This window comes from Lutzomyia longipalpis, chromosome 2 (assembly GCF_024334085.1).
Source record: "Lutzomyia longipalpis isolate SR_M1_2022 chromosome 2, ASM2433408v1".
In the NCBI taxonomy this organism is placed as follows: Eukaryota; Metazoa; Arthropoda; class Insecta; order Diptera; family Psychodidae; genus Lutzomyia; species Lutzomyia longipalpis.
This window is the reverse complement of record NC_074708.1, coordinates 2,167,108-2,190,235: the sequence shown is the minus strand read 5'-3', so window position 1 is coordinate 2,190,235 and position 23,128 is coordinate 2,167,108. Positions and strand designations below refer to the sequence as shown.

The following is a 23,128-nucleotide window of genomic DNA, read 5'->3' as shown; positions in this document are numbered from 1 at the left end:
ATATATTATAAGACTTTTTCAACAGGAATTTTCTACAGGATTTTTCTACAATAATGTACAGATCTTTCAATCATTCCTAAAGGCTTTTAACGAAAAAAAAATCCTTTCTTTCGATTATTTAATAAATTTTAAAAATTATCTTTTTATTAATTTTTCGATTATTTATGTAAATCGATTCATTTATTTAATTTTTTAACTCCTCTAAAAAAACGCTTTAAATTCATTTTCAAAAGAGAGCAATTCTTTGCCCATGTACTGTACTTGCGCGAACTAAATGCGCACTGAATAAGGGGCAAATAACTACCAAAAATTCATTTAATTTAAGAGAACCTAATTTTAAGTTCTTCAAACCTTTTAAAGTTCTTTCAAAACAAATTCCCCCAAAGCCTTAAAAGAAATAAATTTTTCAAAACTTTAAAGAAAACTCTTCAAAAATAAATTTCTGAAGAAAATTGAAAATCTCAACTGCCACAAAAAAATATCTCTTAACGCTACACAAAAAGCTTTTATTGTCTCTTAATTCTACAAGAAAAGAAAAATTGTTCCCATCGATTCAAAGTGTTACTTCATAAATAACGTTTTTTTTTTAATATGCTCGCATTTTTTAGGCATGTCCGTTCTTCATGGTCTTATCGGCGAGTACTTCATCAGCAGCAGCCGCCACCTCTCGCCAGGAGAACTCCATGTCCTGGGAGACGGTGAAGCGCGAGCAAACGGCCATACGGAGGAAGAAGACGTCGTTAATCTTGGAGGGTACGAGATGAATCTTCCCGCGCCCATTGATGCGCTTCAGGAGGGTGTCATTGAGCTCATTGCTACCCTTGAGGCGGAAGCACACCAGCCCCATATTTACATCACCCACAATCTCGAAGCGATTGTCAGCACGGCAGAGAGCTTCGAATTGCTTGGCAAAGCCACAGTGACGCCGAATGTGCGCCTGGAGATTCTCAATGCCATACAGGCGGAGGACGAACCACAGCTTCAGGGCACGGAAGCGCCTCCCGAGTGGAATCTGCCAGTGACGGTAGTCTGGAGCTGAGCCCTGCATGTCGTGTTTGAGATAGAGAGGATCCACATTGAAGGCATCCACCACCCAACGGGGATCCTTCAGCCACATTGCGGAGCAGTCAAAGTTCACCAGCATCCACTTGTGGGGATTAAAGTTGAACGAATCCGCCGTTTCAATGCCCTTCATTAAGTACCTGTACTCGGGGCAGATGAATGCTGAACCAGCATAAGCAGCGTCCACATGAACCCACACGTCGTATCTTTAAAAATAAAAAGTTAATTGAAGATTTTTAATTAAAGATTTTCTTCTCAAAAAAAAATTGAATAAAAAAATTTACTTATTCCCAACTGGTCCAATTTCTTCGAGACAGTCAAAAGCACAGGAGTTTGTGGTCCCCAGTGTGGCTACAGCATAGAAGGGAATTAATCCAGCAGCCAAATCTTCCTTAATTGCCGCCTCGAGGGTCTCCCCGCGGAGGCTATTCTTCTCATCTGCCTTCAGGGAGCGCAACTTGACGCCACCCAGCAATCCTGCACGTTCCACCGATGAATGCGACTGAACTGCAGGAATAAACAAAACATTAATCATCAGTTCAGCTCCCATCCTGCACTCCCACTAAACTCACTTGAGGAGTATCCAACGAGCTTTGAGACAATTGTCGCCTCATCCCAGTCTGGATGTTCCTCCCGCACGCGCTTCATTGTCTTCGCTTTGGCGCCCAGAAGAGCCACAAGTGTTGCCTCACTGGCTGTGCCCTGAATCACGCCGCCACCTTTTCCACCAGAGCACGCGAGGAATTCCTCAGGGAGATCCAGCATCTTTCCCAGCCAGTCTAGCATCACGACCTCCAGTTCTGTGCAAGCTGGGCTGGCGATCTGTGAGCAAATTTTACGAAATATAAATAAATTAAATGAATTATTTGTTGCCTCCCACGCCACGTCTAATGACTCTTTTAATTTTTAATTTTATTTCTGATTTAATTTTAAGCGTGTATTTAATTTTACAGAATGGGGTGATTGAAGTGAAAAATTTAATTTAGTTTTTTCAGGAATATTTAATTTGTTAAATTTTGGTTTTTTATTGGGGCCCATCTTTTGATCAGAAAATTCTGCTTTTACGCAGACTTTTAACTTTTAAAGTTTGAACATACTTTTGGCTAAAATCAGTTTTTTGCATTTTCTGGCTCTCCTGTTGATTTTAGAGCAAATCTGAATGGATTTTTGGGTCATCCCGTACCCGCAGGTTCGTCGACGAGCCTGATCGATATGTACCAAAGTCAAGTTTCAACTCCAAAAAATAAGAATTTTCAATTTTTCCCTTGAAGTTTAGACATATTTTTGGCTGAAAACAGTTTTTTTTGTATTTTCTGGCAGAATTTTCTGATCAAAAGATTTGATCCTTTTTATTGTAATAAAAAAACATATTTGGATTTATTTTAGTTGACTTAATTCGTTGTGAGATTAAAGGATTAAGACACTTTGATTCGCTAGAAGGCCCTCACGTTGTTTACACTGAGAGCCCGGTACTACACCTAAAGTAAATTAGAATAATAAAAACCTCCATTTGGGGGTAAGATTTTAATTTTTTAACAATTAAGCACTTTTAATAAAATAAGTAGAAAGAACTTTTTAAAAATAAATATTTTTTAAAGGATTTTTAGACATTTTAAATTATTCATTTATATTCTTTATTTACATAAAAAAGTTTTAAAAAGAAACTCATAAATCAATTAATTTTGTATTGATAAAAAGAAAAGTAAAACCATCCCAACAAACCTTTAATTTTTTAAATAATTTTTCATTAAAAGATTTATTAGAAAAAATATTCTTTCTTTCTCTCTCAATTGCAACAGATAAAAATCTAATAAAAATTCATAACAATATACAAATAAAAGATAAGAAAGTTTCTCTCTGAGCTTTCCTCAATCGATCCAATAGAGAATAATCATCCACTTCAGCAGATAATTAGTTTTTTTTTCTCTTGCTATCTTGCACTTCAATGTCGTCATTCTGTGTTTATTTTCCTCTTTTTTCCTTCTAACAATTAATCTCATCATAGACAAGCAGAAAATAAATCTACGCATGGCTCTTTAATCATGCTTTTTTTGTCGGAAATTTTTATGCTTTTTTTTTGCACAATGTTGGCGTAAAGTTTTTATTGCAAAATTCTGGATTTTCTGAGAGAGAATATGATGGAAAAGATGATGAAAAGTAGGTCAAATCTCTTGGGGGAGGAAGAAGGAAGCTGGAGGAGGATTCGTGACTTACCCAAGTGAAGCCAATGCAGGCAATGGCGCCGCTCAGCATATCCGCCACGATGGCTGGGTAGGAGTTTGCGGTGGGAAAGTACGCGTGAAAGCGTGGGCTGTGCCAGTGCGTGACTCCGGGCATGATCACACGCTCCACGTCTGCCATCACATCTTGCCACTGCTCGGGCTTTTGGGGAGCCTCATCGGGAATCAGGGGCCTCAGGTACCCAGGCTGAACGGTGGGAAGTACACGCCTAAAGCGGAAAGAGAGAGAAAAAAAAGGAAAAAGCCAAAGGTCAGTACGAGAGGTCATGCGCGCAGAAGGACACCTCATGATGGCTCTATTTGCTGGTGAAGGGGCGCATGGCAATCAATTGGAAATCTCAAGAATTCAAAACACGCAAATCCTTCAATTTATTGCGACTAAACGGCTAAATATTGCGGCGTCATGAAGTTGCTAAAAAAAATCCTAAATTATATTTAATTTCTCAAACAGCTTCCTCACACAAGAAAACGCCGCGAATGCAGATAAGAAAGTGATAATGTTTACGCAACTTATTGTCGGCTAATTTACCAACAACACCGTGAGAAAAAAATCACAGAAGTAAAAAAGAACCTCGTGCAAAAAAAAAACTGAGAATGAGGAGATAAAATTTATTTCCAGCTGAAGTTTTGTGGTGACTGTCTTACAATGAACTTGAAATCTCGAGCTTATAATATCTCAATGTGAGTCATCGACGCTCACCCAGCTTCTCAACATATAAATCAATCAAATATCTCATTCAGAGGTTAAATGAGAGAGCCCCAAATTAGTTTAAATCAGAAATTTCACTAAAAGAGCATTCAAATTGAATTTTCTTCTCTCCCTTCTGGAGGATGCTTAAAGAGCTTTGAAAATTGATTTCTTCTCCATTCAAAGAGAATTTTAAGGACTACAAATCCTTCCTTCGACCTCACACAACATGGCTAAACCACATTGTTTCCATTCACTCCCTCGTTGTCGTTTTCTTTGAGAGACGTGGCAATAAATCAATAACGGCAGGAAGTATTGTGAACAGAATAAATTGAATTATCAAGATAAATTCAATTGCACGAGATCGATGCTATAAAATAGCACAAAATGCCCTCCTTGAAAATCGTCTCATAAATTCTCATTGAAAATTACATTTTATTTTTTTCTCTTTCTTATTAAATCTCGATGGAAATCTAAATAGTAATGAAAAAAAAACGCTTTACACGAATTGAGAAATTGTATCGAATGTCGTGCAAGGTTTTCTCTCACTCTACACGGAGCTTACGAAAAGAAAACCATTTTAAATCAACAAATTATGCTTGTTGTACTTCAATGAAAAATTGTGGTGAAGTTTGAGATTGAGAAATCTTGTTTTTTGGATTATTTTTCAATGGATTAAATTGCCCTGAAAGCCATTGAAATAATTCTTTTGGGAAAAAGCTTTCAAATTCAAGAATTAACTTTTCATTATTTTCTTAAAGTTTTAGAAGAACTTAAATTTTTATTTTTACGTTCTATAAGATTAGCTTAATCCTTTCACAAAAATTATGCACAAAACAAAAGAATATTCAAAAATTCACATGACTACAAACGAAAGAAAAAAAAACGAGAAAAAATCAAGATATTTTGCATAAGAATTCTTCCTTTAGAATGCAAAGAAAAAAATTAACAAAATTAAGTCAAGGTGAAATTCTTAGAATATTCTTAACAAAAAAGCTCTAAAAATAAACATTCATTAACCGTTATAGAGAAAACAAAAAATATATATTTAGATAAAAAATTAATGATCATTTTTTTTAAATATTCTTATAAGAACTTTTTAAAAAAATCAGGAAGTTTAAAGTTTAATTAATGACAAGTCATACAGTCAAATGCAAAATGTAAATAGAATTTAAGAGCGTGATTAAATTGGATAAGAACAGAATTAAAAGTAAATAAATTGTTCTAATTGTTTTGTTATGTACTTCAATATAGAACGTATTGCATGGAGGTTTCTTTTAAGCTGAATTTATGATCAAAAATCCCACTATTAATCAGTTAGTCTATTTCGAAAGAATAAGAAGCTATCTTTTAGACTAAGACTGCTAGCAAAAAATAATTCAAATAAAACAAAATAAATAAAAATAAAACAAATTTATGTGGCTTAAAAATTGTATCAATATCCGTCATAAATTGCATTAAAATTGAACCAAATTATTTGAATAAATAAACCTAAATTAATAAAAAAAAAGTTTCGGGAATAAGTAACACTTTATTTAAAACTTAAAAACTCCATCTAATACGTTTCTCAGTAAATTAAGTAGTCTTTTAGCATTAAAATTGTGTTCATTACCCTAATTTGATTGTAAATGACTTTAATCGCTTGACTTTAAACATTTTAATCAAAATAAAAGAGTAATTTACAATACAAAATATTTTTGATTAAATAAAACTTTTGCCCTTCTATGCCAAACTGATTGTTCTATCTCTTCCTGTCTTAATTCTATTCAAATCCACAGATTAATTACAATAGATTTAACAACAATCTTTCCGCACAAAAAGCAATTAGAACATTAAGAATTCTTTTACGAAAATCTTCTTTTCTCAAATTAATTGGAAAACAAAAGAAAACAAATCTGTTTGTTATGAATATTCTTTTATATAGAAATATTTCTTTTCTTTAATAATTCTTAGAAATTAATGTTTTAAATTGTTTTCATATAGCCGCGTGTTTTATCAATGAAACAGAATAAAAAAAAACTACACAGAATGTTGCAAATCTCTTGTGGAGCATTCTAATTTATTCATTTACGTATCTTAACCACTTTTCATGCGATTTTATGTTCATCACGCTTCATTTTTTTTCAGAAGCAACTCGTGGCCCAAGAATTGCATTGTGTGGAAAAATTTTATTGCTTTAGTCATCTGTTTTATTTACTTTTGCCACATATTAATTTAATTTAAAGGTATCGCTCTGTCTGGATTTTTTTTGTGATTAAATCTTCCGTCATTTGCTCTAAAAGCGATTTATTATGCTGATGATGAGGGGCTGGAAAAAATCCCCCTAAAGCGATCGGAAGTGATCAGCGAAAAGAGAGCAATTTTCTGGAATTTATTGGCAAAAGAGAGTTCACCCAAAACGTGTGTCTTGTTGTGGTCAAGAAAGAGTGAGGGAACCCCGATCAGGTAGCCAGCTAAAGAGTGTTGTAAAATCACCTTGACATACAAGGTAAATCCCGCGAGTAACAGGTTTTCTTGTGCAAACGCCGCGCGCGCCGTAAAAACGAAGAAAATTGTTGGATTTTATTGAAATTGAATTGAAATTCCCCAACTCGCGTGAATTCTTTCGCCGGGGTGTGGGGGATTCCCATTGTGAATCATTCTTCCCTCATGCAGACATCACACACTGTTTTCGCAAACAAATTAGCACGAGAAGCATTTCTTTGGAAAAAAATCTCACCTGTCGCGAATATTTTCCAGGTAGTTGGCAATATAATCCACCATTTCCTTGGCAAAATCCTTGAATTCCGGCGCCTCCATGTCGATCTACAAGGAAAATTTTTAAACATTTATTTTCGGGAGAATTTTATTTCTTTTTTCTTAATAAACTAAAAGTGCATGCAAGAGACCAAGGCCATGCTTCTCAGCTGAAGACATGTTGCACAAAAAAAAGCTCGCAAAATGAATTGCGCAACCTAACACACCAAGCAGAAATTCCTCTCTTGTAACAATAGATTTTATTTGCAATTTGCAGTTAAGCACATGCGAGATTTTCCATCTCTCCTGACCACTACTCACAGATCGATTGTCCTCCATTTTTTTTTGTGTTAGCAGAAGAGCCCCCAAAACTCCCGCCCAAGATGTTAGTTTTCTATTCTTTACGCTCTATTTAGCTCCAAGAGAATTTCCCACTCTTGGAGGAAATTCCCGAGATTTGTTAGTAGGAAAATTAATTTTTTTTTGTGTTAATGGATTTTTTTTAATAAGCACTGTGAATCCAGATCACCATCTTCTCTGCCTTTGAATTTTTTTTTTACCTGATTTTTGGGCAAGAGAAGAAATTCAGAGGGTGGCAGGAGATGTAACTAAAAGCACCAGCATAGAGGGTCACGCACGCAGAAGCGAGAAAAAAAAACACGCGAAAATCTTTTGCTGTGAGAGACACACCGCAAGCTCTCAACTGAGTGAATGGACGTAAACTGAAAGCTACTGCTGGCCGTGGCAGACTTTTAAAGCTCCCGCACTCACTCCGAGGTAGCTGATGGAGAGAGAGAGAGAGGAGGGCTTTCGGGTGGGTGCACAAATAGCAAATATACTCGTAGAGATTCGCATTGATTTCGGACAACGTCACGGGAGAGCTTCAGCACACGAGTGGGCTTCTGGCAGGGGGTGGATGGGTGGAAAGCTCCCACCCACTGAGAAGCTGAAAAGCACTAAAATCACTCACACACAGTCAGTTAGTTGTGATTCAAGAGATGCTTGAGAGGCCATCCCGCATACTTTTATCTCGTAACAAGGAGAGATTTATACTATGATGGCGGGTGGATGGGGGTGGGAATAAAAGTAGCTGGGGGTGGTTTGAGAATGGGTGAGGAAAGCTCTATAATAGTCTCTCTCGATATATGTATGATTCTCCTTCAAGCTCTATTCAATTTCAATGAATAGAATTTTACAAGTAATGTTTATAAAAGAGAGCAAAGTGAAGAATTTCAAAGATTTATTTTAATCATTTTTTGGGGGAAGAATTGAAATTAATTAATTGGCTTTTTTAACGATTTTTGCCTAAACTTTTAAAATGTTTAAAAATAGTTTCAGAAAAAGAATTAAATTTGATTTCCTTGGTAAATTGTGGTAAATCTGGTAAACGATACAAAAGAAAAGAAAAATAGAAGAATTTAATAAAAAAAGATAAAAAATGAATATTTCTGTTTTAAATTGAGAAAAAAAAACGATTTTTGATCTGTTGGAATTTATATTTGTTAATTTTGACTAAAAAGTATCAAAATCTAATGCAATTTACCAAATTTCAGAAAATAAAATGGTAGAAAATTAAAACTATTCACTTTTTACCACATTTCTTACAAAAAAAAAACTGAAAAATTTGCAAATTGGCTTCATTTTTTGGGAGTTTTTGAATTTAGCGCTTTTAATATAGTTCCAAAAACCACCACTTATACTTTTTGGCACTATTGGTTAAAGAGTAAATGAGACATACTAATTCCCGCTATCCGTCTCCCTCACACAATCAGTATTTCGCAATTTTCTCGTGTTTTCCGCAGAATTTTCCGGGAAAAAATGATTTTTCATTATCAGGAAGCATCGTCACGTCGAACTGTATCGCCAGTTCAAAAGTTTCAAATTTCGCGCCGAAAAAAGTCGTGCAAAATGGATTAAAAAATCAGGCGAATTTCGCGTCAAAACTTTTACTGAAACTCTTCGGGGCCCCCCGAAGCCTTCCCAGAGCCTTTAAGGAAAATTTCCGAGCCCCAAAAATGAGTTTTTCCTGGAAAAATCATAAGTAAAAAAATTCCGACAATTTAGCCGTTTTGACAGTTAAAAAATTCAAAATTTCCACTATTTCGCCGTTAGCCGCGATAGTTTCGCGCTGCGCAGTTCAGGTTGTCAACAAAATCCGGCGTAGTTCGCGTTTAATGGCCAATTTTTGTGAGGTGAGATTTTTTTTCCTCAAAAATTACCCTTTAATTTGCATTTTCACCTGATTGTGTACCTGGAAAGGCATCCTGTGTGCGTGGGTGGTGGTTCTGTGTTGAAATTCCCGCGATTTTCGTGTTTTCCACCCGTTGGGGGGCGTTTGAAAATTTGGCACGCGTTTCGGGGTCCCGCAGAAACGTCTCGCGCTTTTTTCTCACGACTTTTTCACAATTTTCCTGCATATTTCGCAATTTTGTTGTGTTTCCGTGGGCATTTGGGGGGGTGTGTGTCTTCCTGGGGGTGTTTTGGGGGTTGTGAAAGGGCCTACAAATCAATACATATTTGACTGGGTAAATGCGTCCAAGGTTACCAGGAGCCATCTGCATTGCGCATATTTTCTGCAGCGACGTTTTCCTTCCCAAGAGCTTTTCCCACGATTTGGGGGGATTTTCCGGTCAAATCGCTGCTGCCACTCCCGCAAATAAGCTGCGTTATCACTTGGCGGGTGTGATAAGATTCTCTCTTCTCTTCTCTTTTGCAGACTTTGGGCATCTGAGGCCTAAATTACACACAACAACAACAACAACAACATTGAACACGGAAAAAAAGGAGCTGATCAAAGCAATCTTTCGGAGACGACAGAAGAAACAAAACAAAAGAAAAGAAAATCATCAAAAGAACTTTTTTTTTTTCGGGAAAAGGCTTCGAAAGCTTCTTCTGCTGCTAACTGTGGGATTAATCTGAATCCTCGACGGACTGTGCAAAGTGAAGTGTGTGTGTTATGGCATCGCTGCTGGACGCATATGACACCATAATAGCAGACAATCCTCCTCCAGTTGCACCACCACCAGCCGTCGTCACTCAGCACTTCACGGACAATAATCGCGATTCAGCCGCCGTTGCTGTGAATCCTCCTCCTCCCGCTGCTGCTGCTGCTGCTTCTTCTCTTGCTTCAAACACCACCACCCCCTCTGGCGTCACGGGGACAAGCCCCCTGGACACTCCGGACGTCGAGGGTGACTTGCTGACCTTCCCGTCGCCCCCGTGTGACGACGACACCGATGCCAATATGTTTGCTGACTCCTTCGGGAGTGACCTCCTCAACGATCACGGTGGCTCTTTGGAGGAAAACAACTGTCTCTCTAATGGTCACGATCACGACTGCAAAATTTGCCAGTAAGTTCCATTTTCTTTAACGTTTTTTTTAGCCTTTTTCCTTAGATTTTTAAGGAATTCTTAAGCTTAGATTATGATTTAGAAGAATTCTAGGAAGGATTCTTGCAAATCCTTGTTGATTGTTAGATAAATGGAATAAAAATCCTTCAGAATTCATCTCTAAAGTCCACTTGTTTGAAAAATTTTAGGATCTGAATTGAAAATTTCACGGAGTTATGAACAAATTTAGGATATTTTTCCAATATTTCATGGGCTTGGAGGAAATTTTATGAAAATTTCATAGACAAGAAAAAATTAGAGCTCATAATTTTTGGACTTTCAAAGAATAAAAAATTAAGTTTCGAAAATTTCAGACACTTTTTAAACATTTTTTTGGACATTTCATTGATATTCAGAATCAAAATGAAAATTTCAAAGGTACAAAAATGAAAATTTCGAGATTTTATTTATTTATTTAATTTCTTCGGTTGAAATTATCTTTTTAGATGAAAAATTTCAGGCGCGAGGTTTAAAGATTTCATAATTTTAACAGAAATTGATATATTGATTGAATATTACAGGGTCTAATTTTTTTAATTTAATGAACTGGAAGATAAATTTTGATCAATTTTGAATGTTTATTTTGAATTTCTGATAAAGAAAAACGTTTTCATGGTTATTGTAATGAAAATCTTAAATAAAATCGAAAATTTCAACGTCTAACACTTAAAAATACCAGGATTTGATAAAAAAAAATACAGTCTTAATTTTAAATTTCAATTCTAGAAGAAATATATCGTAATCTGAAACACCTTCTGAGCTAAAATGTTAAATTTCTTTTAGAATTAAAAAAAAATCAGGATTTGCAATGAACCTTTTTGATACCCTAATTGAAAATTTCAGAAACTTAGAAAACTAAAACAAAAAAAAAGTTTTAAAACTGTTGACTCAAATTCAAGAATTCAGTCCTAGGAATTTTAATTTTCTGGATTTGTTTGAAAACTAAATTATTCAGTCACAATTTCAATTTGAAAATTTCACAAATGGCAGAAAAGTTTCAGTCCCTTGGCCAAAATTACTCAGGATACTGTTGAAATTTTCACAAAATCTCATTTCAAAATTTCGTAGAAAAATCAATTTTGAATCAATTTTCTTGAAATTCGGCTTAAGATTTTAAATCTGTGAATTTTTTGAAAGTTAAATTTTCTATGTCAAAGTTAGAAAATGTTTTTTAAAGCTCTAATTTTAAAAATTTCTGTATTTATCATTTTCATGGTCAAAGTTTTACAACTGTTGAATTACATTCTAGATTTTAGTCTTTAAAATGTAAAGTTTCAGTATTTGATTAAATGTTCTGATTTTCTTAAGCCTGTGTAAAATTTAAATATCATTACTAAATAAACTCTTGAACTCCTTTGAAATTTTCAAACATTTTGAAATTATTAAAATAAAAAAAATCATTAACAAAATTATTCCATTTAATTTTTTTTTGAAAAAAAAAAAAACGTTTTTTAAGTCAGAAAAACCTTCAAAAAATTAATTATTCTTTACATCTTTTTATTAAGACTTAAATAATTTTTTTTGGAAAGAAATATAAAGAAAATTTATTTTATTAATTTCAGAACTAAATTAAAATCACCTCGAGTATTATCTTGTCTTCATGTCTTCTGTGAAATATGCATTGCGAAACTCTGTGCGACCGACCCAGCTCTGGGGTACACTGTGGAATGCCCCATTTGCAAACAAATTACCAAGGTAAGGGGCCCAATTGATGGAGAGCTTCTCTCTCTTTTTTTTTTCTCTTTTTCTCTCTCCCTTTGAATTTAGAGGAATTTAATTAATTTTTTTTGTAATTTTTTTCCCACAAAACAAATAAAATCACGCGAAGATTGGTGCCAAGGGAGTTGCTTCGTTGCACTGCGATTATGTTGCGACCAATATACTTGATTTATCCAGCACCGAATTGCGCGTACTTGCGTGCACATCGTGCAAGGGGAAGGAGAATGCGATATCACGATGCAACGATTGCGCCAACATTCTCTGCGCTAGCTGTGATAATGCCCATCAGTCGATGAGATGCTTTGAGAATCACAAAGTTGTCAAGTTGGAGGATTTGGTGAAGGCGTCATCGAGCGAGAAGATGGCCATACATAAGCCATTGTTCTGCACGACGCACGTCACGGAGAATTTGAAGTATTACTGCTTCAGCTGCGAGCTGCCCGTGTGCAATGAATGCCTCATTGCGGAGCACAAGGGTGCCGATCATGTGTACGAGATGCTGAGTGATGCGGAGAAGTGTGTGCGTGTTGAGGTGGAGAACCTCATGAAGGAGGCCCGTGGGAAGGTGGAGTACTGCGATAAGGCAGCCTGCCACCTCGGGTCGGCCCTCACGGAACTCCAGACGCAACACGATGTGGCGCGTGATCTCATTGAGGAATCGTATCAGAGCTTTAAAGCTGTCCTCGAGAAGTGTCGCGATAATGCGCTGAAAGAGCTGAAATGCCTCCATTCGGAGCGTGAGCTGAAGATTATGGATGTGCTGCACAATGTGGAGAAGTCCGTGGAGAAGATTGAGAATGCGTGCAATTTCACGAAGCGCGTCCTTGAGCAGGCAAATGCTCCGGAATTGCTGAGCCTGAAGAAGTTGATTGGATGTCAATTTCTCAATCTTGTCAGTACAACACCAAAGGCCGATAGCAATTATTCCGTGGAGTTTCATTCGAATTTTGACAATTTCGAACGTCTAGCTCAGGAGGCATTTGGGAAGTTTCAAACTGAAGCCTGTCCCGTGAGCCCAAAGGAGTGTACACCCCCACCAACATTGCCGGGAATGCCACCGATCCTGATTAGTGGGAATCAGCACAATGGCTCGCAGAATAGTACGTGCAACAGCGTGAGTGCCCTCACGGGTTCCGTCAATGGGAGTAGCCCCATTTCGCTGCCAACATCAATGCAATCATCATTCGATGGAGACATTTCAAGTGAGTTTTGTAACTCATTTTAGCTGTGTTTCTTTCAGACACAGCTTTTGTGTACCGAGCAAAATCGAAAGTCGTCAGATCGGGCTCAAACTTGGGATGAGCACGAATTAGGGTCCCCACATTCCAAAAAATGTATGCGCCAAAAAAAAAAGTTTTTCCGGCTTACCGGCCGGAGTACAACGCTAAATTGCAAGATTTTAAACCTGGACCAGTGATAAGGAAACGATCTGTGATATTAAACTGTGATATTACTTTAATAAGTGGGAAGGGATGGGGCAAAACGGCTTGGGAGGCCTCAGACAAAGCGGGCCGTCAAATGGCGAGCCAAGTTAGGTGGACAGGATCTGGCAAATATTAGTGCGTGCGGAAAACAAACACACACGCATGCACAGAAATAACACACTAGCCGATACTAAATGATAACGGCAACCGGACCACAAGAAACCGGCAATTCCAGCCCAGTGCCATTGCCTGGGTTGCAGAAATCTCAATAAACTCTATAACTCTTTAGACAATCTGAAGTTTCAAAAGTGACCGCTAGGGGGCCAAAAATCAAAAACAAAATTTTCGATGAATATCATTTTTTGATATGGTTTAGCTGACCATATTATCTAGCTTCATGCCAAAAATGAAGAAAATCTATGCATCCCGTTCTCGAGATATAGCCTTCCAAAGTTAGCATGTCATATCTCGGGTTCTACAAGTTCGATTTTGATCAACTCAAGCGCAAATGAAAGGTTTCGTGAAAACCTACAAATGTCTAGAGCATTGCAACTTCGAGAAATGACCGCAAGAGGCGCTAAAATCGAAAACAAAGTTTTCGAAAATTTCGAACTCGAATTTTTCGAAAATGGCGACATATTTTTTTTTCATTTTTCGATATGTTATAGCTGACTTCAAGACCTTTCAAACAAAAAAAAATATGAAAATCATGGATCCGTTCTCGAGATATGGCCTTTCAAACATTTCTTAGGGTATGACTTTTCAACTTTTCCCGACTTTGCGCGTATTTAAATTAATTTGCGTTCTAGTTTGCTCTCACAAAATTGGTACACTGAAAGAAACACAGTTCTCGTAAGCTTGGTCAGCTTACCAGTACATTTTTTTTAATTTAAGAGAAAATAATTTAAAAATAAAAAATTCTTTAGGCCTCGGAAATGGAAGTGGAAGCAGTGCTGGCGGAAGTAGTGGCTTTGGGGGTTTGCCGGCAAGTGTTCTCACACCGGAATCAACAACAGTTCCTCTGGTTAATGGCACAGGGGGTGGTGGTGCTGCCGCGTCTGTTGTGACAACTGTTGGGGCAACACCCGCCCTCCCGGGGCTCTCACGTATTGCCGAATACAACATTCATCAGTTGGCCAATTTGGTGGAGCACGCCGAATTGGCGGATCCCATCATTCCATCGACAAATCCCAGCCCATCCCCGCAGTTCACCCTCGCCGATGTCCTCTCCGGGGATCAGAATGCTTTCAACAATCTGCAGGCATTGGCAAAATTGGGGCTCAATGCACCCCCTGCTAATCTCCCCCCAACTGGTGGGCATCGTGATGCAAGTGGCGCCCCGGCGGTGGCACGAATTGGCTCCAATTGGAATATTTCAGCGGGGAATTCATTGATATCACGTGGACCATCACCAGGCGTGGATAATATTCTCATTAATGAATTCACCGGGAATTCCATAATGCCCAATGGTGGCGGCACGTCATTGTCATCTCTCAATGATGATCTCACCATTTCGAATTTTCAATCATCAATCAGCGTCCCAGGGCGCTCAAAGGCAACCCCCATGCAGATTCGGTGCAAATTTGGCTCATTGGGTGCCTCAAAGGGGCAATTCAATTCACCCCATGGCTTCTGCTTGGGTGTCGATGAGGAGATTATTGTGGCAGATACGAATAATCACAGAATTGAGGTGAGTTTGAAGACTGAAATTAATTTTTAAGCTCAAAATGTGGGATTTGGTGGAATATTTGTTTATAAAAATTTGAATATTGTTCAAATCCTCAAAATGTTTTCTTAATATAATATTTCCTTAATATTTAGAATATTTTCCAAATACTTCAATAAAATACTTTTCAAAAAATCCTCAAATATCCTTTTTCAAAGACTCTTCGAATACTCTTCAAATACCTCTTAAAATATCTTTTAAAATATCCTCCAAATACTTTTTTTAAATATTCTTCAAATATCATTTAATCAATATCTCTTAAAATATTCCTTAAATACTCTTCAAATATATCTCAAATACTCTTCAAATACTTTTCAAATATTTTGTATGGGTATTGTTTATTCATCCGCAGAGATAGGGTATCAAGTAATCTTCAAAAAATCCTCAAACTCTCTTTAAATACTTCTAAAATATTCCTCAAATATCCTCTTTCAAATGCTCTTCAAATACCCTTCAAATACTTCTCAAATATTCATTGAATATTACTCAAATTTCCCGTAAAAACTTCTCAAATAGTCCTCAAATACTCTTCAAATATCCTTCATATTTTCCTCAATTATACTTCAAATACTCTTCGAATATTCTTCAAATATCTCTAAATAATTCCTGGAATTCTCTTCAAATACTTCTCAAATAGTCCTCGAATACTTCAAAGACAATTCGAATATTCTTCAAATACTTTTCAAATACACCTCAAATACTCTTAAAATATCCTTCAAATACTTTTCAATTACTTCTCAAAGTTCCTTAAAATACGTCTCAAATATTCCTCAAATATCCTTCAAATATTTCTCAAATATCAATCAAATTCTTCTCAAATATCCATTAAATATCATTCAAATACTTTTAAAATATCTTACAAAAATGTTCCTTAAATACCTACTTCTAAAACATTCCTCAAATATACTCTTTCAAATACTCTTCAAATACTCTTAAAATATCCTTCAAATAGTTTTAAATTACTTCTCAAAATTCTTTCAGATAATTAAGCCTCAAATCTCCCTCAAATACTTCTCAAATAATCCTCAATTCTCCCTCAAATACTTCTCAAATATCTTACAAAAAGATTCCTTACAGGGGGATGCCCAACCCCGAGAAATCAGTACTTTTCGTGAGGCAGTAGGTTCTTCCGATCAGGGGAAGGGATTAATTTGTACAATTCCACTTGCAATCGAAAGTACATTTAATTAGCTTTCGATTGATCCCTATCTCACTATCGAAATAACATTATTAATATAAAAAAAGTTAAAGTGTTTCTCGGGAATCGGTCGAGATTGAGCGAGATTCGAGAATTTCTCATACATTTTGTTCAACAAAAAGTGACTTTTCTTCAATGAAAATGAGGTTAAACCATCCCCTTGATTCCTTAAGTACTCTTTACAATTTTCTCTCTATTCTCACTCATTTTTCTCTCTCTCTCTCCAAACAAAAATCAATTCTCCAGATTTTCGAGAAGAATGGAGCATTCAAGTTCCAATTTGGTGTACCTGGAAAGGAGGAGGGACAACTTTGGTATCCACGAAAAGTTGCTGTAATGCGTCCAACGTACAAGTTTGTTGTGTGCGATCGTGGCAATGAACGCTCGCGAATGCAGATTTTCAACAAGACTGGGCATTTTATGAAGAAAATTGCCATTCGGTGAGATTTTTTCTTTCTTTGCGCTTTTTCTGTTTGAAAATCAACAAATAAAATTGTTTTGTTAATAATTTTTTTTGTAGCTACATTGACATCGTTGCGGGTCTCGCAGTCACAAATCAGGGACATATTGTTGCAGTTGACAGCGTCTCCCCGACTGTCTTTATCATCACCGAAGAGGGAGATCTTGTTCATTGGTTCGATTGTAGCAATCACATGCGCGAACCATCTGATATTGCCATAAGCGGTAGGATTTCTTTTGAAAATCTTTTTTTTTTTAAAGGAAAAATCTTTAAAAATTTATTTATTTTGTACAGGAAATGATTTCTATGTGTGCGACTTCAAGGGGCACTGTGTGGCCGTCTTCACGGAAGATGGAACATTCAAGTATCGCATTGGCAATGAGAAAGTGACATGCTTCCCAAATGGAATTGATATTTCCGATGCTGGTGACATTCTCATTGGGGACTCACATGGAAATCGCTTCCATGTTGCGTGCTTTTCTCGCGAGGGTGTCCTGCAGTCTGAATATGAGTGCCCCTATGTCAAGGTAAGTCCATTTTTTTAATCCTTTTTTTTGTTGTTGTTGTGAATTTTATTGAATGAAGATTGAAATAGATTTAAATTTTTCTTCTCCATCAATTTTTTTTTAAAGAAAAATGTCCAATTTTGCGCAATTTTATTTAAATTATGACTAAATAATTTTAATCCATTATAACGGAAAAAAAATTAATCAAATGAAAATAAATAAAAATAATAATCAATAAAAAATAATATACCTACTTAAATAAAATAAAAATACATAATAAACTAAAAATTAAATAAAAATTATTAAAATAATAAAATTAAAGATATAAAAAAATAAATAAATAAAAAATAATAAATAATAAATTTCATAGAAATAAATAAAAAGGTGTTCACGAACCTGTGTGATGATTTATATAAAATTAGATGAAATGTAGACTGTATGAGCCCATCTGGAGAGAAGGATCAAATTTTTAGGACTTCCAGGATCCACTTATAATAAAAAACTGCTGAACTTTGAATTTATTGCACTTTATTGAAAATTTCTCTGCGCGAGTTAAAAAGGCGTCTGTCTTTCTTTGTGATTTTGGCTGAAGTATATTTAACAGTATAAATTTTGTAAAACTGGCTCAAGATCATGAGCCATGAGCCACTTGAAAAACAAGTGTCCGCGCACTGAGCGGGAGTTTAAATTTTGGGGTTTAAATTACCGAAAATTCTAAACAAAAGGAAAAAATAAAAATGCATAATAAACTAAAACTTTTAAATAAAAATTAACAAAAAAAAAATAAAGATAAATAAAAACTTAAGAAAGCAAAAAAAACAAATAAAAATTTAATAAAATAATCAAAAGAAATAAAATAAAAACTAAAAATTAATAAAACATAATAATAATAATAATATAAATAATAAACAATAATAAATTAAATAAATATTAATGAATCGAAAGAAATAAAAATGCATTATAAACTAAAAATTAAATTTAAAAAAAATGAAGATAAATAAAAAAATTAGAAAAGAAAAAAAATTGAGGTTAAAAAAGAATATTTAATCTTCTAGATTTTCCCCCAAAAATAAACAGGAAAAAATCATAAAAATATTTCTTTTAAAACCACGCCCTTTATTGTATTTTAGGTTTAAAATACATACAAGAAGCATATGCTTCAGTGCTTTAATGGGTTATCTTTAATCATATAAAAAAACATCAATTAAAGCAAATTTGTAAAGAATTTATAAAAATTGGACATTTTTTTTTCTTATTGAAGAAAAGAAAAATATTTCTAAATCTATTTTGAAAAATTCTTCAAAAAATGTTAATTCGAAAAAAACAAAAATGGCAAAATATTCTTTGCCATTTTGTTTTTTTTTCCTTCACGTGTGTACAGGTGTCACGATGTTGCGGACTAAAGATCACATCTGAGGGTTACGTGGTAACTTTGGCCAAAAATAACCATCACGTTCTTGTGTTAAACACACTCTATATCCAGTGATTGTCGCGAAAGGAAGAATTCTCAAACCAAATCGTTAAAACATTTTATTGATCTCTTCGTGTTTTATATTTTAATTTTTACTTTTTTTTATTATTATTAATTAATATTATTACTACCTTCACCTTCAATGCATTATTTTAAATTATTATATAAAAAAAAGAGAAGAAAACAAAGAAGATGAGAAAAAAAACATATTTTTCCCCTCCCCCTTTTAAATCTTACAAACAATTTTTATTAAATATTATATAATTATTAGAGAAAAACGAATGAAAAAAAATGAAACATATTTTTCCTTAGATTTTAAAGAAAAGCGCTTCTACATGTTTTTTTTTTATATAATGAACAGATAAAATAAATTTTAGTGATAGATCATCAAAAAAATAATAATTTAGAAGAAACCTCAATGAAAGAAGATAGATATTTTAATTTTTAATTTTTAAGACTTTTTTTTCTATACAAAAGAAAGAAAACAAAAATGAGTCAATTTTTAGGCAAACAATTACATTTTAATGTACATTCACAAGGTATTTATTAACAAGACGATTGAATCGCGTTTTCTTGTTGTAGTAGAGAGGGTGTTTTTTTATTTTAATTTTAATTTTAACAAAAGGTTGAAAATAATACAAAAAAAAATACATTTGACTGGTTCCAATAACAAAACAATAAAAAAAATTAAGAGAAAGAGCAAGAAAAAAAAAACGTTGAGAATGATAACGAATGATGCACTTTTAAGTGTTTTTTTATTAGTTTATTTTTTTATTTTAATGAACCTCCACTTTATTTGTCATCTAATGCTACCTACCTACCTATTTTTTTTAATAGTAATGATTAATTAATTAAATACCTACAAAAGAAAACAAAAGAAAACATTCACAATGAAAAAGAAGACATTAATGGATGAAGAAGTATGTTTTGAGAGAGAGAAAAAATTGAAATGTTTTTTTTTATTTGTTGTTTTTTTGTCATTGTAACTTTTAAAAAGAAAGAAAGAGAGAATATTATACGATTTTACTATGTAACTAAAAAAAAGAATGCGACTGATTTATGTTTCTAAATAGTATAATATTTATGTAAGAATTGTTGTTCATTTTTTTTTAAACTCACGCGATAGATTATACAAACGACAAGATTTTTTTTTCCTTTAATTAATAAATGTAAAAAAAATAAACATGAATTTATGCAATCAAAGATGCTACATTGTGAACGGAACCGGTCTAAATAGATTTAGAAAAAACAAACAAACAATTATTAATATTTTTCTTGTAAATGTTTTAGATACTATGTAGAATTTTATTTTGAGATATTTTTTAAAAACATTTTCGTACTTCTTTTTTTTAATCTTTTGTTTCTCTTTTGGTTAATATTTGTAAAGAATATTTTTTTTTTATACATGAGGTGTGATGTTTTCTGTGTGATGAAAATTTGTTTAAAAGAATTTTTTTGGAAGTCTTTTTTGGTATTGAAAAGACCATAAAAAATTCAAAAAGAAACTAACGTACTCTCCTTCAAATCACAAGTTAGTGGAATGAAAGAAAATTTAAGCAGAAAAACTAAAAGGAGGCTATTCAGCTTTATGTGTGAATGCCCCAGGGCTGGGAAATAATTTTAACCCCCCTCAACATCCAGGTGCAGAACCCATCTCAGAGAGACATCCAGCGTAAATCAAATCTTTTGATCGGAAAATTGTACTTTTGATCAGAAGAATATTGCATTGATCATATTTTTGTACACTACCCGCGAAAAGTTTCCGGGAAAGGCTAAAATGGGATATTTTTGTAAGCAAAATTCAAATGACTATAGGGGAAACTGGGGTAATTCGGTGAATTTTTGAGAAATAATTTTTCCTGAGTTCCGTGGAAATATTTTAGATTTCCCATAACAACTATCTTATAGGAAATTTTCCGGGCTACAACTTTGTCTCAGACGATTTTTCTCTATCTCATTGGGAAAATGCTTTTTCAGGCCATTTTCCAAACCCTTCCAAATTTAGCTGTTCCAAATATCCTGGGGTAAAACGGTTAATTGCGTTTTTTGTTCGCTAATCTTAATTTAATGAAATTATTTTAGCAAGGCACTATAATATCTATTGAGAATGAGAGATTTGTGTACTAATTAAAACTTATTTTTAATAAAAAAAATACAAAAAATTAAAAACAAAAAACGTTGAATTAAAGAAACTCTGAATGATCAAACATCCTAAATTTTATATAATAGTTACAATAATTATGGGAATTTTTTTTTTTCAAAAATTTAAAAAGTTATTTTGAAAAAAACACCAAATTCACCATTTTGCCCCAAGGGGCACTTTTCACTATTAGTGTTCTACGGGAAAACTCGGAAATTTTTTTCGGAAAATTCAGATTAGATTCGTGTTTAGCAATAGTTACTCTGTCTAAAAATGCATATGGATTGGTTAAATTTTTGGCTGTGGTCAACCGATTTTCAAAAATTTCCCAGTATTGGAAAGGTACATTTCTCACCTTTCCAAAACCGGTAAATTTTTGGAAATCGGTCAACCCGTTATTTCTTGACAGCCATTTTGGTAAACCAAGGCAAAAGTTTTTTTTTTCACAATTTCACAAATTTTCACATTGACCTTTTGCATCAGGTAATTTAATTCCCTTTCCAAATCTGATAAATTTATGAAAATCGAAAATAATATTAATATTTTGAAATATTATCCTGATCGAATGTTATATTTTCCTGATCAAAATGGCAAAAAATTTTCTAAAAAAAAATGGAACATTCCTTTTAGAATTCGAACATTTTTCTGGTCAAAACGGAATATTTCTCTGATCAAAAGCAGAATTTTCTGATCAAAAGATGGGACCCATTCAGAGTGAGCCTGAGATATTTGAACACGCTGACCCCTGGAATGCAACGCTCAGCCCTGCAGTCAGAAAGTCCGCGAGAGCAGTAGCTGATGAATAGCCTCCTTTCCTTTAGTCTTCAAAATCCTTTTTCTTAAATCTTAATTAAATGATTTTTTTAAAATAAAAACTAATATGAGAAACGCGTATTCAATTTTATTTTTAAATAACTTTTTTCCTCTTATGAACTAAAAAATCTTTTTAAAGAAAAATAAAACATGACACGCTGTACCGGATTTTTTTACAATGTGTTAATTTTTTATTTTGTTTTTTTTTTATTTGTATTAATAAGTATATAGAGAGATATTTTTAAAAAAAAACCTGAATATGTTGTTAATGTTACTCGTAAGGATGCATTTTTTTTATTGATTGTAATATTTTTTTTTCTTTTATTTGAAAATTGAACAATTAATTTAAAGAAAAAAGTAAATCGCTGCTTGCAACAGCAATTAACGTATCAAGATAGGGATTTCTACAGCAGCTACGGCAATTGCTGGTGCAAGGAGCGAAATAAAAAAAAATGAGATGAAAAAAAAAGATGAAGTAATGTATAGCTGAAAACAATCCAAAGTATATATTTGATGATATTTTTTGCCTTAAATTTTACATATTATAACATTATGATAAGGAGTATTTTACTATATATTTATATATTATACATATACATTGAAGTACGATACATAACGCTTTTTCGGAGAATTTTCAGTGAATGTTTAATTTGAATGTAGAACGGTGAAGAATTTAACAAAAAAAAAACAAACATTTAAAAAATGTAATGAGATTCATCTTAAATAGAAGTGAAAAATTGACATTTTGTAGGACAAAACCGTAACCACAAAAACAACTAATAGTAGGTAAAAAAAAAGTTCTTCAAGTGAATTTTTCTTTCGTTAAATATACATAAACTATTATGCAAAATAAAAAGAAAAATGTACTGGTAAGCTGACCAAGCTTACGAGAGCTGTGTTTCTTTCAGTGTACCAATTTTGTGAGAGCAAACTATAACGCAAATTAATTTAAATACGCGCAAAGTCGGGAAAAGTTGAAAAGTCATCCCCCAAGAAATATTTAAAACACCATATCTCGGGAACGGCTCCATAGATTTTCGAGTTTGAGCTATCGTTGGAAAGGTCTTAACCTCTACTATAACATATTAAAATATGAAGTAAATCGATAATGGCATTTTCGAAATATTCGAGTTCGAAATTTTCGAAAATTTTGATTTTGACTTTAGTGCCTCTCGTGGTCATTTCTCGAAGTTGCAATGTTCTAGACATTTGTAGGGTTTCACGAAACCTTTCATTTGCGCTTGAGTTGATCAAAATCGGACTTGTAGAACCCGAGATATGACATGCCAACTTTGGAAGGCTATATCTCGAGAACGGCGACATAGATTTTCTTCATTTTTGGCATGGAGCTAGATAATATGGTCAGCTATAACATATCAAAAAATGAAGCAAATCGATAATGGCGTTTTCGAGATATTCATCGAAAAGTACTCGAAAATTTTGTTTTTGATTTTTGGCCCTCTAGCGGTCACTTTTGAAACTTCTGATGTTCTAGAGAGTTGTAGGATTTGTTGAGATCTTTCATTTGACCCCGGGTTGATCAAAATCGGTCAAG

At 34.0% G+C, this 23,128-nt stretch overlaps 2 protein-coding genes across 3 annotated transcripts; one reads left to right on the top strand and one right to left on the bottom strand.

Moving 5' to 3' along the window:
* Positions 1-485: 485 nt before the first annotated feature.
* LOC129788575 (aromatic-L-amino-acid decarboxylase) lies at positions 486-7,459 on the bottom strand. Of its 2 annotated transcripts, none has more exons than XM_055824767.1 (6): positions 7,048-7,459; positions 6,710-6,795; positions 3,277-3,511; positions 1,635-1,884; positions 1,347-1,569; positions 486-1,268 (listed from the first exon to the last, which is right to left on the bottom strand). In XM_055824767.1, exons 1-6 carry the CDS (start codon positions 7,063-7,065, stop codon positions 605-607), a joined length of 1,476 nt encoding a protein of 491 aa, XP_055680742.1. In that variant the 5' UTR covers positions 7,066-7,459; the 3' UTR covers positions 486-604. The 2 variants fall into 2 exon arrangements, with proteins under 2 accessions (XP_055680742.1, XP_055680743.1); XM_055824768.1 differs by having other exon boundaries at positions 7,287-7,459.
* Positions 7,460-8,858: 1,399 nt separating this feature from the next.
* Positions 8,859-22,435, top strand: LOC129788555 (brain tumor protein). Its single transcript, XM_055824736.1, has 9 exons — positions 8,859-8,918; positions 9,443-10,077; positions 11,679-11,811; positions 11,945-13,037; positions 14,186-14,949; positions 16,430-16,623; positions 16,704-16,867; positions 16,938-17,170; positions 18,531-22,435. The coding sequence occupies exons 2-9, from the start codon at positions 9,683-9,685 to the stop codon at positions 18,633-18,635; spliced, it is 3,081 nt and encodes a 1,026-aa protein (XP_055680711.1). The 5' UTR covers positions 8,859-8,918; positions 9,443-9,682; the 3' UTR covers positions 18,636-22,435.
* Positions 22,436-23,128: the final 693 nt, after the last annotated feature.